We start from the raw sequence: 13,226 nt of genomic DNA, 5'->3' as shown, positions 1-13,226 counted from the left end.
CTGGTATGTCCCTGCAGCCCTTGAGATGGTCAGAGCAGGGGGGTCTTGCCTACAAAAATTGCTCCTGCAGCATCCATTGATCAATAATGGAGAACCATGGCCAGTGGCAGCTGTGGGGGTTGGTGCTTGTAGATGAGGGGCAGCACATGGAGTCACTGTTGTACATGCCAGCTGCTGTCAGGGGGGGTGCAGGGTTGTGACAGTAGTGGGCCTATCTTGGCTCTGCTGCTCCATCCCTGGGACAGCTGGCCACTTCCCAGGTGGGACTTGAACCCACAATCCCGCCCTTCCCAGGTCCTATTCCCCTCAAGAATCCACCCCACCTTCAGAGGGGCCCTTATCCTTCTTTCCTAATGCAGGAGCCAGCTCCATGCCTAGGGCAGCCTGTGTTTGCTGTCCAGCCCCTCCCGGGGTGGACAGGACTCAAGCCCACCCCTCTATGCTCCCCAGGCAAATGTCCTATCCCCTAGTCTACTCAGGCACCCATACCACATTCAGGGCATCCCTTATCTTGCCTACCTGATATGGGAAGCAGCTTGATCCCTGGGGCAGCCTGTGTTGACTGTCCAGCGGCTGCCTGGATGGGTAGAGTGGGGCTGGGAACTCTAGTCCACCACCCTGTGCTCCAGATGCTGACGCCCTATCCCCTAGGCTACTCCAGAGCTCACCCCACCTCTTGAAGGACCCTTATCCTGTGCTGGCTGTCTAGTGGGTGGAGAGGGATGGGACTCAAGCCCACCACCCTGTGCTCCCCAGGCAAATGGCCTATCCCCTAGCCCACCTCCCTTCCTTCAGCGGGTCCCTTATCCTGCCTTCCTAAGGTAGGCGTCAGCTCCATCCCTGGGGGGCAGCCTGTATTGGCTGTCCAGCTGCTCCCAGAGTACATAGAGTGGGGGGAGGGACTCATGCTCCTAATCTTGCACTCCTCAGGCAAATGCCTTATCCCCTAGGCCACTCCAGAACCCACCCCACCTCACTACCTGTGGGGTGTCCCTTCCCACATTCCAAACTCCTTGGCCCAAGACCAGAGCCTGCACCTCAACCCCCTATCCCAGCCTGGTTAAACTGAATGAGATTCGGGGGAAGGGGAATGAAGTGAGCAGGGTGAGACCCCGGAGTAGGGGTGGAACAGGGTGAGACCTCAGAGAAGCGGGAGGGGGGGAAGAGGAAGCCAGGCTAGGGTATTTAAATTTGAGGTAGATCTTACATTGTACTTAAACTGAAGAAGTGATCTTGTGGTTAAAAAGGTTGCAGACCACTGCCCTATAAGTTTTAGTATTTTGTTTTTTAATAGCTATCTGTGCACCCAAGTGAGGGTTTAGACTTCAAAAGTGCTCTTCAGGGGTGCCAGGCTCTTCTTGCACTGTTCTCATTGTAAGATCAGGCCCCAAAGCATAAAAGCAACGACATAAAAATGCGTAAATACCTATATTTATAAAAATACCGAAGAGTGCACAAATCAAATTTTTTAAAAGTTTTCAGGAGAACAATTATATTCTTGTAAGGCCCACAACTTCAGATATTACAGTTCATCTCAGAGTCTGAGAGAATTAGAAATTAATACAGCACCAAATCTATGTAGTCTATGATAATCTCTCAAAGTTATATAAACTCATACCAGTACCTTCTAATGTAGATTATATATGAAAATATTATGCTTGCTTGATTTCATAATCAAAAGCATATTAACTCTAAAGAAAGTGTATACAATAATCATAGCCATTCACTCTTGCTGCTAGCATCAATGTACCTAATTTCCATCCAATCTTTATCAAAAGATTAGATCAGTGGTTTTCAAACTTTATTTCTCATGGCCCAGTTGAAGAAAATTGTTGATGCTTGCAACCCAAAATAATTTGACTGGAGTGTGGGTCCAGGGTGGGGCTGAGGATGAGAGCTTTGGGGTACAGGAGGGGGCTCCAGCTTTAAGAGGGTCAGCACTGGAGCAGGAGCGGGCTATTTTGAGCAGCTCCTGGTCAATGGCGCAGCAGAGGTGTTAAGACAGGGTTCCTGTCTCTCCTGGCACAGCAAACCATGCTGTGCCCTAGAAGCTACCACCAGCAAGTTCCCAGCCAATGGGAGTGTGAAGCTAGCGCTCAGACCAGGGGCAGTGCATGAAGCCCTGTGCGCTCTTCACTTCTCACCCCCAGCCTAGGAGCTGGGCCTGCTGTTGGTTGCTTCTAGGGTATAATGCAGTCTGCAGTGTAAGGACAAGCAGGTAGCCTGCCTTAGTACTCCCACTGGTCACCTGATCACTCTGCAGCAAGGAGACCAAGAACCCGACATTCCACAACACAATAATGGGGTCATGACCCATAGTTTGTAAACCACTGGATTAGATGACTCAACAACAATGGCTTTACATACTATGTAAAACATTAAGAAAATGCAGGTTTACATTCAAATATAAGTATAATGCAATCAACAGACTCACAATACAGCTACGTTATGAAAACTTGTGATACAAAGTAAAGATATGGCTCAAATTATTACTACTACATTTTTTACTGTTACAGAAAACACAACAGGATTCTCTCCAACATATCATATCACATAACAGAAAGGTCTAGCTCTAAAGAAGGGGTCAAGCTTCTATTTCATTTTTTCCACTAATGGTGAATTTTCTTCTATTCATTATTAATCAAGATAAATAGATCTGCAAAAGCATTTACAAAAATCAATATTTCTTCAAAGGAACTGCTTTAGGCCATCTGATCTCAACTAATCTTTCTTTTGAGTCTACTGTGTATTTTCTTAAACATTAAGTAGATGAATTAATACCCAGTGCAATTAGCCCATCTGTATTTATTCCTTTCTGTTTAAAATTAACCATCAACCTATGCCCTTGATCCTGCAACTGGGATCCACTCAGGCAGACCCTTTGGACCACACAAAGTCCTTTTAACCATCAGTCTTTATAATAGGTCAATGAGCTGTCATATAATGAAACTCCACTGTACACCTGAAAGGTCCACTTCAACAAATCTTCATGCAAGATTAAAGGTTTTAAGTTGTTTCTATACTACAGACAAATATAAATTCCCATCACATGCCACAAACTGAAATAAGAGACTCAGGATATGCTCTTTTGGCTTATCTACATCAGTGTTCTCAACCAGCGGTATGAATACCCTTACGGGTACCTAGGAGAAGTCTGGGAGGTGCGTCAACACAACTGAAATTTGGAGAAAACTGAATTTTTGTTTTAAGTTTTACAGCTGTTTATTATTTTCGTACTTTTTACACACAAAAATGTCATCGCCCGCCCTGCCACGATTAAGTTGTTTAAACCAATGTGTTGCCATGGTAGAAAAAAATTGTGTGACTGAAAACTGTAGGTACCTGGGGGTACTTTTTTTTTTTTAAGGCTTAATTTTATTTATTTTTTATTTTTTTTTTAAAGGGTTGAAAAACACTGATCTACATGATCAGCTCATTGTTCAAGGTGCTGGCCAAATAAATCATTAAAGATACACTTACAACTTTAGGTAAGGCCCTGGATTATTTTTTAATTTACGAGAAAATAAATTAAGATGTCAGTGTACTAAACTGAATGGCTATGTCCACCCAGTAACAAGCAGTGGCAAAATACATACAAATACCATGTACTAAAAAGGGTGAAGAGACACACATTCACTCTCTATTGAACAAAGACCCCAACTACCTTACCCATTACCAAGATAGCTTCCCCAATTATCACCTCTAATACCATTAGCTCACAGACACTTACCTTCCTTCTTCCCCCCCCCCCCCCCCCACGCATCCCCCTTCTGTTCTGAAATGTGATTTGTCCTTTTCATATGTGTTCATTTTTTTAATTGTATCCTTTGGTATATATGGTTGTGACTGTTTTCTTCCACTATTTGATCTGAGGAAGTGGGTCTGGCCCACGAAAGCTCATCATCTAATAAACCATCTTGTTAGTCTTTAAAGTGCTACATAGTCCTGCATTTTGCTACATTCACTCTCTGTGTGTGCATGTGAATGTGTGTATATAAAAATACCTCATCTTGAACAATGTTTGTTGTGTTCACCTGATTTTAAAAAAAGGACTAAAATAAAGTTTCAAGTGTCAGAGAATCCAGGAAGATTAAGAGCAATTAGTAGAACGACAAGCACTAACTAACCTCTCTTAAAAACAACTGACATACAAACTAAAAGGCAAAAAAATAAATAAAAGTTTTTTACAACATATAACATGTGAAACTGATTGCTGCAAGATACTAATTTCAACAAATAGCTTAGAAATTAACGCAGAAGACCTAGATATTACTAGTCAGTAAAAGAGATAATTAAGTTTATAATGTATACAATCATATATAAGGTATGAAAAAAGTTATAAGCAGATGTCTTGACTATTCAAACTAACCTGTTAGATTCTTATTTTAAATAATAACCACCTATAAATATATCCAGAATCTTTATGATCTGTTATTTGATTATTAATGTATTTTGTTGGGTTAACTTTAAAGTTTTTTATATTACTTAGAATAATGCACAGATTAAATTGTCTTAATCACTTTGTCAATGTTGACTACAGATACTGCATTTCTTTAAATTTACAATAATATAATCCACTCCATGCTTTAATATATTTGCCGTATTTGTTTATCAAAATAAAGACTTTCTTAGAAGTATAAAAGATTAGACAACTTGGATAACATTACAAAAGTAATGAACTCTCATACTTCAGATCATAATCTGATCACCACACTTTTTATACAGTATTATATAAAGAGTAATATTTAATGGGCTGTTTACTCCTGCCTTTTAAGCATCTAAAACTGGTCATAGCCAGGAATCAAAATACTAAACAAGATGAACTATTTAATATTTCATTAGGGCAATTTATATGATCCCAAATTATAAAATAATACTTTACTAAAGATAACTAATAACTTCGCCACTATATCATTTCAGACTCTTATCTTTTTGGATCACATAAGTTACCCTACACTAACAGCAGTTAGCGAATGTTCTTATTTGTTTTCACCTTTTTTTCTTATCAACCACAAATTGTTACCAATACATTTACTGGTTTTATTTGAGTGAAAGTTGGTATGTTGCTTCTGTTCTGGCCAGCCCCAGCATACTTAAAAACTAAACATTGGTCTAAAAATGAGCTTGCCCCCAATGAAAAAGATGGGTAAAACAAGTTTTGCTAAGAACTGTCACTTGGCTTTAGTCGCTAGAATTACAGGTGTTGTCCTTCTACAGCTCATATCCTTCCCAGAGTTTATCAACTTTATTAATTGTCCTATGTGTTTAATTTATATTGCAAACTGCTTAGATCTGGAATATCATCTTTCTAGGCCTTCTGCAAAACACTTTGCATCCTTTCTAAGCTTCTAATTCTTCATTTCTAGAACTGGTACAAAATATGTTGATGTATTTCATTTTGACATCTAAAAATGCAATCAATGGTTGCTTTTGTTTATTAACACAAAGATTTGTTAGTATTTCAGAACAAAAATTCTAGCAAAATTGTTCAGTTTCTACTTCTAGGAAAGCCAGTCTTTACGTGTGCAAAAAATCTTTTGGAATGGTTCATACGGATACAATTTTTTACTTTTAAAAGATTTAATATGTAGGTTTAGAAGATTTATAAAAATGTTTCAGCAAAAACTGACAGCTGTTATGCACACACAGAGTCACACTTCACTGGCAATTTACAGCCTCTTGTTTAAATCAGGCTGTCTGGGAATTATTCTTAAACAGGGTTTACACACTGTCCCTTCTAACCTAGTAACACTACTGGATAAGCCAAAATGAATGAACCAAAATGAATGTATACTCTTTTCTGTTTTTTAAGATTGTGGATTCAAAGACTGGATTACAATACTTTTGTGTAACATTTTAAGATACTTGGCCTTTTGTTAGAAAGTGGTTTAGCTGACCTGTGTGAATCCTACAATAGCCAAAGGCTAAGCTACACCACCCTTTCTCTGCACAAATCTTTACACAATCAACTATGAATTATCTTTCAAAATTAACTCTGTATTACCTGTCATAAGGTATTTTTCAAAATTAATCATATTGAACAGCTTCCTAACTCAGATAGAAGTAATAACCTCACACACACACACAAAAAAGGTAAGTCCTGACATACATCCTTTTTATGTCAAACCTCTACTACCATGGTGTCCAACATGCTAGCCACTAGCCAGATGTGGTTATTTGGCCAGTTGAGTGTGGCTAGTTGGCTTGAAAAATGTGCCAATTTGGCCAGTTGAGTGTGGCTAAGTCATGAGAGTGGCTACTGATTCAAAACTGGTTGGACACCATGGCTATACTATATAAAAAAATACTGTTTAGTGACCTACACTTAGTTACATATTTTAATAGATACTGAACGAATATATTTATATATTTTATTCTTCTACAAAAATGTATAGACACTGGCTAACAATCTATTTACTGACTATATCTTTCAAATTTTTTTGTGAATTCAGTTGTTAACACAGAATCCTAAACAGGGAAAGTTTAAAAATAGTTTGAACATACATTTCTTTATAAGCTCATCTATACTGCAGTTATTACTGTCAGGTGACTTACTATATAGCTGATTATTTGGTCATAATACAGTCTAGTTTTTAGTATAGATCAAAACATGTTTAAGCCACGGTTATGTCAAGCCTGTATCATGATGCAAGGGCACTGACAACAAGGCTTTCCCTCTTCCACTACCTAATGAAAAAGGTCAAGGGAAGAATGGTAATGTAGAAGGCCTCTACATTCTCCATCTACCTCACCCGTTCTTCTCATCCTGTTTCAGAGGGCTGTACAGCTATACCAAATGAAGGAAAATTAATGATGTGAATACTATGTCTCATTGAAATGCACCACAAAATAGTCTTTAACATTTAACTTTGAAGGTGTCTCTTAATAAAAAAGCAAATAAATTAAAGTTTTTAAGAACTCTTCCGATTAATCTACAATATTAAAAAGTTTTCAGCCCAAGTCATTGTTCAGTTGAGGAAATTGTGAATGTCAAATCAAACCTTCTGATCAGAGGCAATCCCAATACACAGTGGACAACATACTGCCAGAATGGCCACCTCTTAGGACTTAGGGTGATACTGACAAGATCATTCTCTGCCAAGGCCAGGAGCGCTAAATGGATTTGTGGGGAGGGCTGGGCGGAACTCTCTTGGCACACAAAGGGCCCATGACAGAAGAGTTGATGGGATGAACGATCCTCGCTCTGGGCTGGATCGGGGAAGAAGCGCGGGCGTTAAATCCTTCGGATGGAGGAATTTCGGGACTGAGGCCCTTGCAACTACGCTCAACACTGGGGCGCCTGACGCTTCGGCACAGGGGAAAGCGGGCGAACCCGACAGCCGCGGGGGCGGAGGTACGGGCGATCAAACGGGGCCAACGGTCGGGGGAGCTTGGCCCAAAGCCTGGAACGGGGCGCTTGGCGCTAGAGCACCGGGAGCCCGGACAACTAGGCCGGGGGAGGGGGGACGTGAAGGAGTCAGGCCCAAGGGAGAGCGCCAGGGTGAAAGGGCACCGAGCCGGTGGGGGACGCTCGCTCGGCCCTTTAGGGAGCGGTGCGGGGAACTCAGCCCGGAACTCTGCCCTCCACCCAGCTCCCGGCCCCTCCACCCGACCGGGCCCCAAACTCCGGCCCCTACGGACCGGCCGGCGGGCCGCCCTAGCCTCCAGCGCCGGCCCGGTCCGCTCCTCCCCCCACGCCGCCCCGCACTCACAACTCGCTCTTGCCCGATTTCTCCCAGTTCTTTATCCACTCGGCAGGGAGCGCCCCCGCCGCCGCCATCTTCCCCGTGTGGCGCCGAGAGCCCGGATGAGGCGAGCGACGGGACGGGGTCAGAGGGGACGGGCCGGCCCTCCCGCCAGGCATGATGGGAAACGGGCCTAGAGCAGCCTGGGAGACGAACGTGCGCGCGCTCTCTTGCCGAACGGCTCCCGAGCCCGCGCTGCGCGCGCGGAACCGGCCACGGGCGGCTGCTGAGTTTCGGCAGCGGCGCCCGCCCGCGGCTACACAACGCCGGGCCCAGCGAGTCCCGCGCCAGCTGCCCCCAGACACTCCGGTACCTAGCTACCCCCCTCCCCCCACACTGGTAACACTTGAGCCCCCCCAATATAGGGGTGACTCCTGACCCCCCCGCCAGTCACACCATGGCCCCCGCCCCTTCTTCCAGTACATCCGCCACCTGCCCCCCCCATACAGCTGGGCCACAAGCAACCCACCCAAAATACTTCCAGCCCTTCCTGCAGTGCACCACCCGAGCCCTTGTCATTTATCTTATAAATATATCCCCGCCCCCCCCCCCCCCCCCGCCCCGGCAAGTTTCCCAAATACACTGGACGCCCAGCAATCCCCCTACAATTAACGAGACTGCTATCATCCACTCAATGAATGCACCAGGACCTTGCAACGTTTCCCAAATACGGTGGGCCTCTGCAGTCTTCCCTCAAAAACACCAGTAACCCCTGGACCTCACCAATCTACCCCAAATACATCTGGATCCCTACAATCCACCCAATGAATACTATCAACTTCCCCAAATAACACCAGACCATCAATCGCTGCCCCCCACCCCCTCCAAAAAAAACTCTAGCAGGCTGCCCATCACAATGGTAACATCTGTTCTCCACTAACTCCCCCTCCCCTATGTCTTGGGGACACTGGGTACCCAGCAACTTTACACCAAATGTGCCACAACACCAGGCCTCCACCTATCCCATATCAATAGCTCCGGGTTTGCAGGGACATTTCCCCATGTCTCTCCCTTATAGTCTCAGCCAAAATCCATGCATATGTCTGTGACTTCACATACTTGTTAAAATAAATGTATTCTGAGATATTTAGCAAAAGGGTATCAGTAAGACTTATCTAATTCTGTAGCTCTGTTATACGAATTTATAGTAGTAATATTAATTTGTAGGTTTCAGTGATAGAGTTGCAGTCAAGGACTACAAAACTTGTTTGTGTGTAAAAAGTCATTTAATCTGTTAATTGTCATACAGATAGGTTGATAGTTATATTCTAAATCTATTGAAAAGAAAGAATGGTCCCTTCATTTCAGAAATCTTAGGGCAGGTCTACAAAATTAAGTCACCTTAAGTTACTTGCTATGCTATCAGCCCCAAGTGGCAGAACTCTAGATGTCAGTTCCGGGCAGTGAGGCTCTGATAGGCAGCAAATGGTGATGTGATGTGATGTAAGCAATGCAGTGTCTACACTGATCCTGCATTGACATAAGAGCTATGCCTCTTGCAGAGGTGGAATTACTAAGGACATATCTTCATGTTAGGCTGGATCAATAGGCAGTGATCATGTAAGCAAAGGGTCAGTTTGTCATGTCTAGATAAATTGACCACCGAGCGCTCTCCCGTTGACTCTTGATACACCACCAAAACCAGAAGAGTTAAGCGGAGTCGACAGGAGAGCATCAGCTGTCAACTTACTGCTGTGAAGATACTGCAGTAACATAAGTCGATGGTCTGCAATAGTATAGACAAGGCCTAAGTTAGTGTAGCAGGCTACTTACATCAGTGAGAATAATTTGCCTTATGCCACTCTAACTGTAGTGTAGACTAAGCCTTAGTTTCACAGTTCAAACTTCAACATTTGAAGAATACAGGGTCTTTTTTTTCTTTTAAAGTATATTCAGAGTCTTTGGTCTCTGATGGGCTTGAGCCATTATCTCAGAGGAAATTCCTAAACTATTACCAGTGGAGTACTTGCTGGAGGCTCTCTTTAGCTACATCTAAACTACAAGCCTCTTTCAAAAGAGGCTTTTTCGAAAGAATCTTTCAAAAAAGCCTCTTTCAAAAGACAGCGTCTAGACAACAAGCAGATTTTTTGAAAAAGGGAGCCGCTTTTTTGAAAGAGTCTAGATGCTCTCTTTCGAAAAAGAACAGTTTGCATTCAATAGCGCCTTTTTTAGAAACGGTACTTTCGAAAAAAGGCATTATTTCTCATAAAATGAGGTTTACCACGATTGAAAAAACTGCTGGTTTTTTTCGATTTACTTTCAAAAGAACGCGGCTGCAGTCTAGATGCAGGTGAATTTTTTTTTGAAAAAAGGCTACTTTTTTTGTGTCCCTCTGAGGAACAGAATAGATTTAAGGGAGCAATGAATGAAGAGAAAAATAGGTGGTATTTTTACCTTTTTTTCAAAAAGGCCAAAACATTTATATAAAATAATTAAAAATATATCATCATTGTGCTAATATTGGCCTTCCATGTAAACAAGGTGCAGTGAGCCCCAATTTACCAGTTTTATCTTGAGCCACCATTCCTACAGACAATGCAGCACTTGTTAGCACTTAAAATAAAGCTAAGTAAGGTTTATTAAAGTAAAAATAAAGATGTAATAAGAAATAGTGGTTACATCACAAAACAAAATCATAGAAAACAAACCAGAGTCTATACTTATGGAATATAGATTGCACCTCTAAAATCCAGGATACTCTGGTCTAGCAACATCCATGTTCTGGCAGGATCACAGATATTGCTGGACCAGGGAGCCTGGTTGGCTAGAAGCAGCACGGCCAGCAGTGGGGAAGTTGAGCTCTGGCGGGGGATGGAAGCAGAATCCCCGGTGGCCAAGACGGGCTGACAGCCAAGAAAGGAGCCTTGACCTGCCCTGGTCTCGCAAACTCCAGGGTTTGGGACCCCTCAGGACCAGAGGGTGTCAGAACAGGCAGGTCCAACCTGTAGTAAAGTAAATTTCCCACCAAATTCAGCCATTGCAGAGCTGGATGCTTTTTCAATAAAGAGGACCCAAAATGTTCATAAAATCATAAAAATGTAGAGTTGGAAGGTACCTTAAGAACTCATCTAGTTCAGCCTGCCTCACTGAGTAGGACTATGCACTCCTAAACCGTCCTTGATAGATGTTTATCCAATCTGTTTTTTTAAAAATTCAGTGATGGCACTTCCACAGCATCTCTTACAAGCCTAATCCAGATCTTAACTAGAATCATAGAATACTAGAACTGGAAGGGACCTTGAGAGGTCATCGAGTCCAGTCCCCTGCCCTCACAGCAGGATCAAGCACTGCTTAGAAGATCATTCCTAATAGATGTCTACCTAACCTGCTCTTAAATATCTCTAGAAATGGAAATTCCACAACTTCCCTAGGCAATTTATTCCACTGTTTAACTACTCTGACAGGAAGTTTTTCCTAATGTCCAACCTAGATGTATGTCCCTTGCTGCAGTTTAAGCCCATTGCTTCTTGTTCTGTGATCAGAGGCCAGGAAAAACAATTTTTCTCCCTCCGTGTGACACCCTTTTAGATCCTTGAAAACCACTATCTTGTCCTCTCTCAATCTCCTCTTTTCTAAACTAAACAAGCTCAATTCCTTCAGCCTTGCCTCATAGCTCATGTTTTCTAGCCCTTTTATAATTTTTGTACCTCATCTCGGGACCTCCAATTTCTTCCCATCTTTCTTGAAATGTGGTGCCCAGAACTGGACACAGTACTCCAGCTGAGGCCTAATCAGTGCAGAGTTAGTCACCAGATAGGTGATAATACGTCTTGGAGATGATCCATTCAAATCGGAGGCAGTTGTCCTGCCGTGGATAGCCAGTGAAGTAAAATAATTAGTTGTCTAGCCTTGCTCCATCACCACTTTAAGTGAAAAACTATCAGAGACAAATGCAGTTAATCAAAAACAATTAGGTGTAAAAAAGATACATTATAACAAAGAGAAAAAGCCGGTTATGAATAAGGAAAAAAGACAATTTCAGTAAAATACAGGGTGGGGAAAGACACACGCTATACTTTTTCTGGAATCACATCCTCAGCAACCAGAGGTGCCTTCATGAAAAATTGGGTTTTGATTCCTGTTATGCCAGTCAGCTCTGCAACAGACTGAACCTTCTTTTTTGTGCTTTGTATTGTGCTGTAATAATTTGTTTCCATCAGTCTCTGTTGTTTCTAGTAGATAATGTAACTTTTCTTAAATACATCTTCATTTGTTTTATTACAAGTGTGGCATGTTATTCAGGAGCAGGGGATTTTAAGGTAAACTGAGGTACACTGCTCCTTTGGGAGCAGCTGATACGGGGGTTTCTGTCAGTGGGCAGTGTCAGAGTCTGGTTATCACAGAGGGTTACTTCAAAGATATCTGAGGGTTGGGATGCACCTACTGTAACATGACACCCAGCTACACAAATAACTTTCCCCCGACTTACACTAGAGACAGGATGTAACATGTTGACTTTCAGCCCTGAGTATCTCCAGAACCATCATGGCCTACACCAGTGTTTCTCAACCAGTGGTACGAGTACCCTTAGGGCAGTGTTTCTTAAACTGTGTTCTGTGGCACACCAATGTTCTGCGAGGCAGTCAGAGGTGTGCCAAGGAGAACAACAGAATTTAAAATGGCTGCCCTTAAAGGATGTGTTTAAGACCGAGGAACACCAAACAATATTTTTTTATGAGGAACACCAAGGCCCTCAATAACTTTCCCCCTGACCTTTTTTTCTTTTTTCTTTTTCTTTTTTTTTTTTTTTGCTAAACAAAAAAATCCTTGATGTTGCTCATAAAAAAAAAATTATTGTTTGGTGTTCCTCGATCTTAAAAAGTTTAAAAAACACTGCCTTAGGGGTACACAAGAGAAGTCTTGGGGGGTATATCAACACAACTGAAATTTGGAGAAAACTGAATTTTTGTTTTAAGTTTTACAGCGTTTTATTATTTTTGTACTTTTTACACCCCAAAATTTCATCGTCTGCCTGGCTAAGATTAAGTTGTTTAAACAAATGTGTTGCAATGGTAGAAAAATGTTTTGTGTGTCTGAAAACTGTAGGTACTGGGAGTACACATAATTTTTTTTAAAGGGGTACTTTATAAAAAAAGGTTGAGAAACACTGGCCTACACATCTTACTTTTTCTCACTCTCTTCTAGTATTTTTTATATTGTATTATTCTTTAAATTTTTGAGATGCAATGTTTATGAAATGTTCTACACTGTAAAAATGTACAGTACCTGGTCTTTTACATGTAGTTACATAGATATTTGAATACAGCAATACTTACTAGCAAAGCAAAATGATTTGATATAGAATGCCTCTTGAGAGAAATATATTATGGACACAAAAAACATCCTGTTATCCTAGCAGTCACAATCATATTTAATTTTTCACTTGCTCATGTGATGCAAATCCATGGCAGTAGGAAATACCAGTGGTTGAAGTGTGACATACTACTGAGTTCAAAGGAAACTTTGCATTTTTGTCCTTCA

General features: G+C 42.0%; 1 protein-coding gene across 2 annotated transcripts in view; it reads right to left on the bottom strand.

The window, feature by feature from the left end:
- Nucleotides 1-7,863, bottom strand: part of THOC2 (THO complex subunit 2) — a 121,078-nt gene extending 113,215 nt beyond the window's left edge. For both annotated transcript variants that reach the window (XM_014569712.3, XM_006115394.4), the window contains exon 1: nucleotides 7,713-7,863. In XM_014569712.3, coding sequence (XP_014425198.3) covers nucleotides 7,713-7,780 — 68 coding nt within the window. In that variant the 5' untranslated portion in view covers nucleotides 7,781-7,863. The remainder of the gene's footprint in view (nucleotides 1-7,712) is intronic.
- Nucleotides 7,864-13,226: the final 5,363 nt, after the last annotated feature.

This window comes from Pelodiscus sinensis, chromosome 13, assembly GCF_049634645.1.
Source record: "Pelodiscus sinensis isolate JC-2024 chromosome 13, ASM4963464v1, whole genome shotgun sequence".
In the NCBI taxonomy this organism is placed as follows: domain Eukaryota; kingdom Metazoa; phylum Chordata; order Testudines; family Trionychidae; genus Pelodiscus; species Pelodiscus sinensis.
This window is presented reverse-complemented; position numbering and strand designations above follow the sequence as displayed.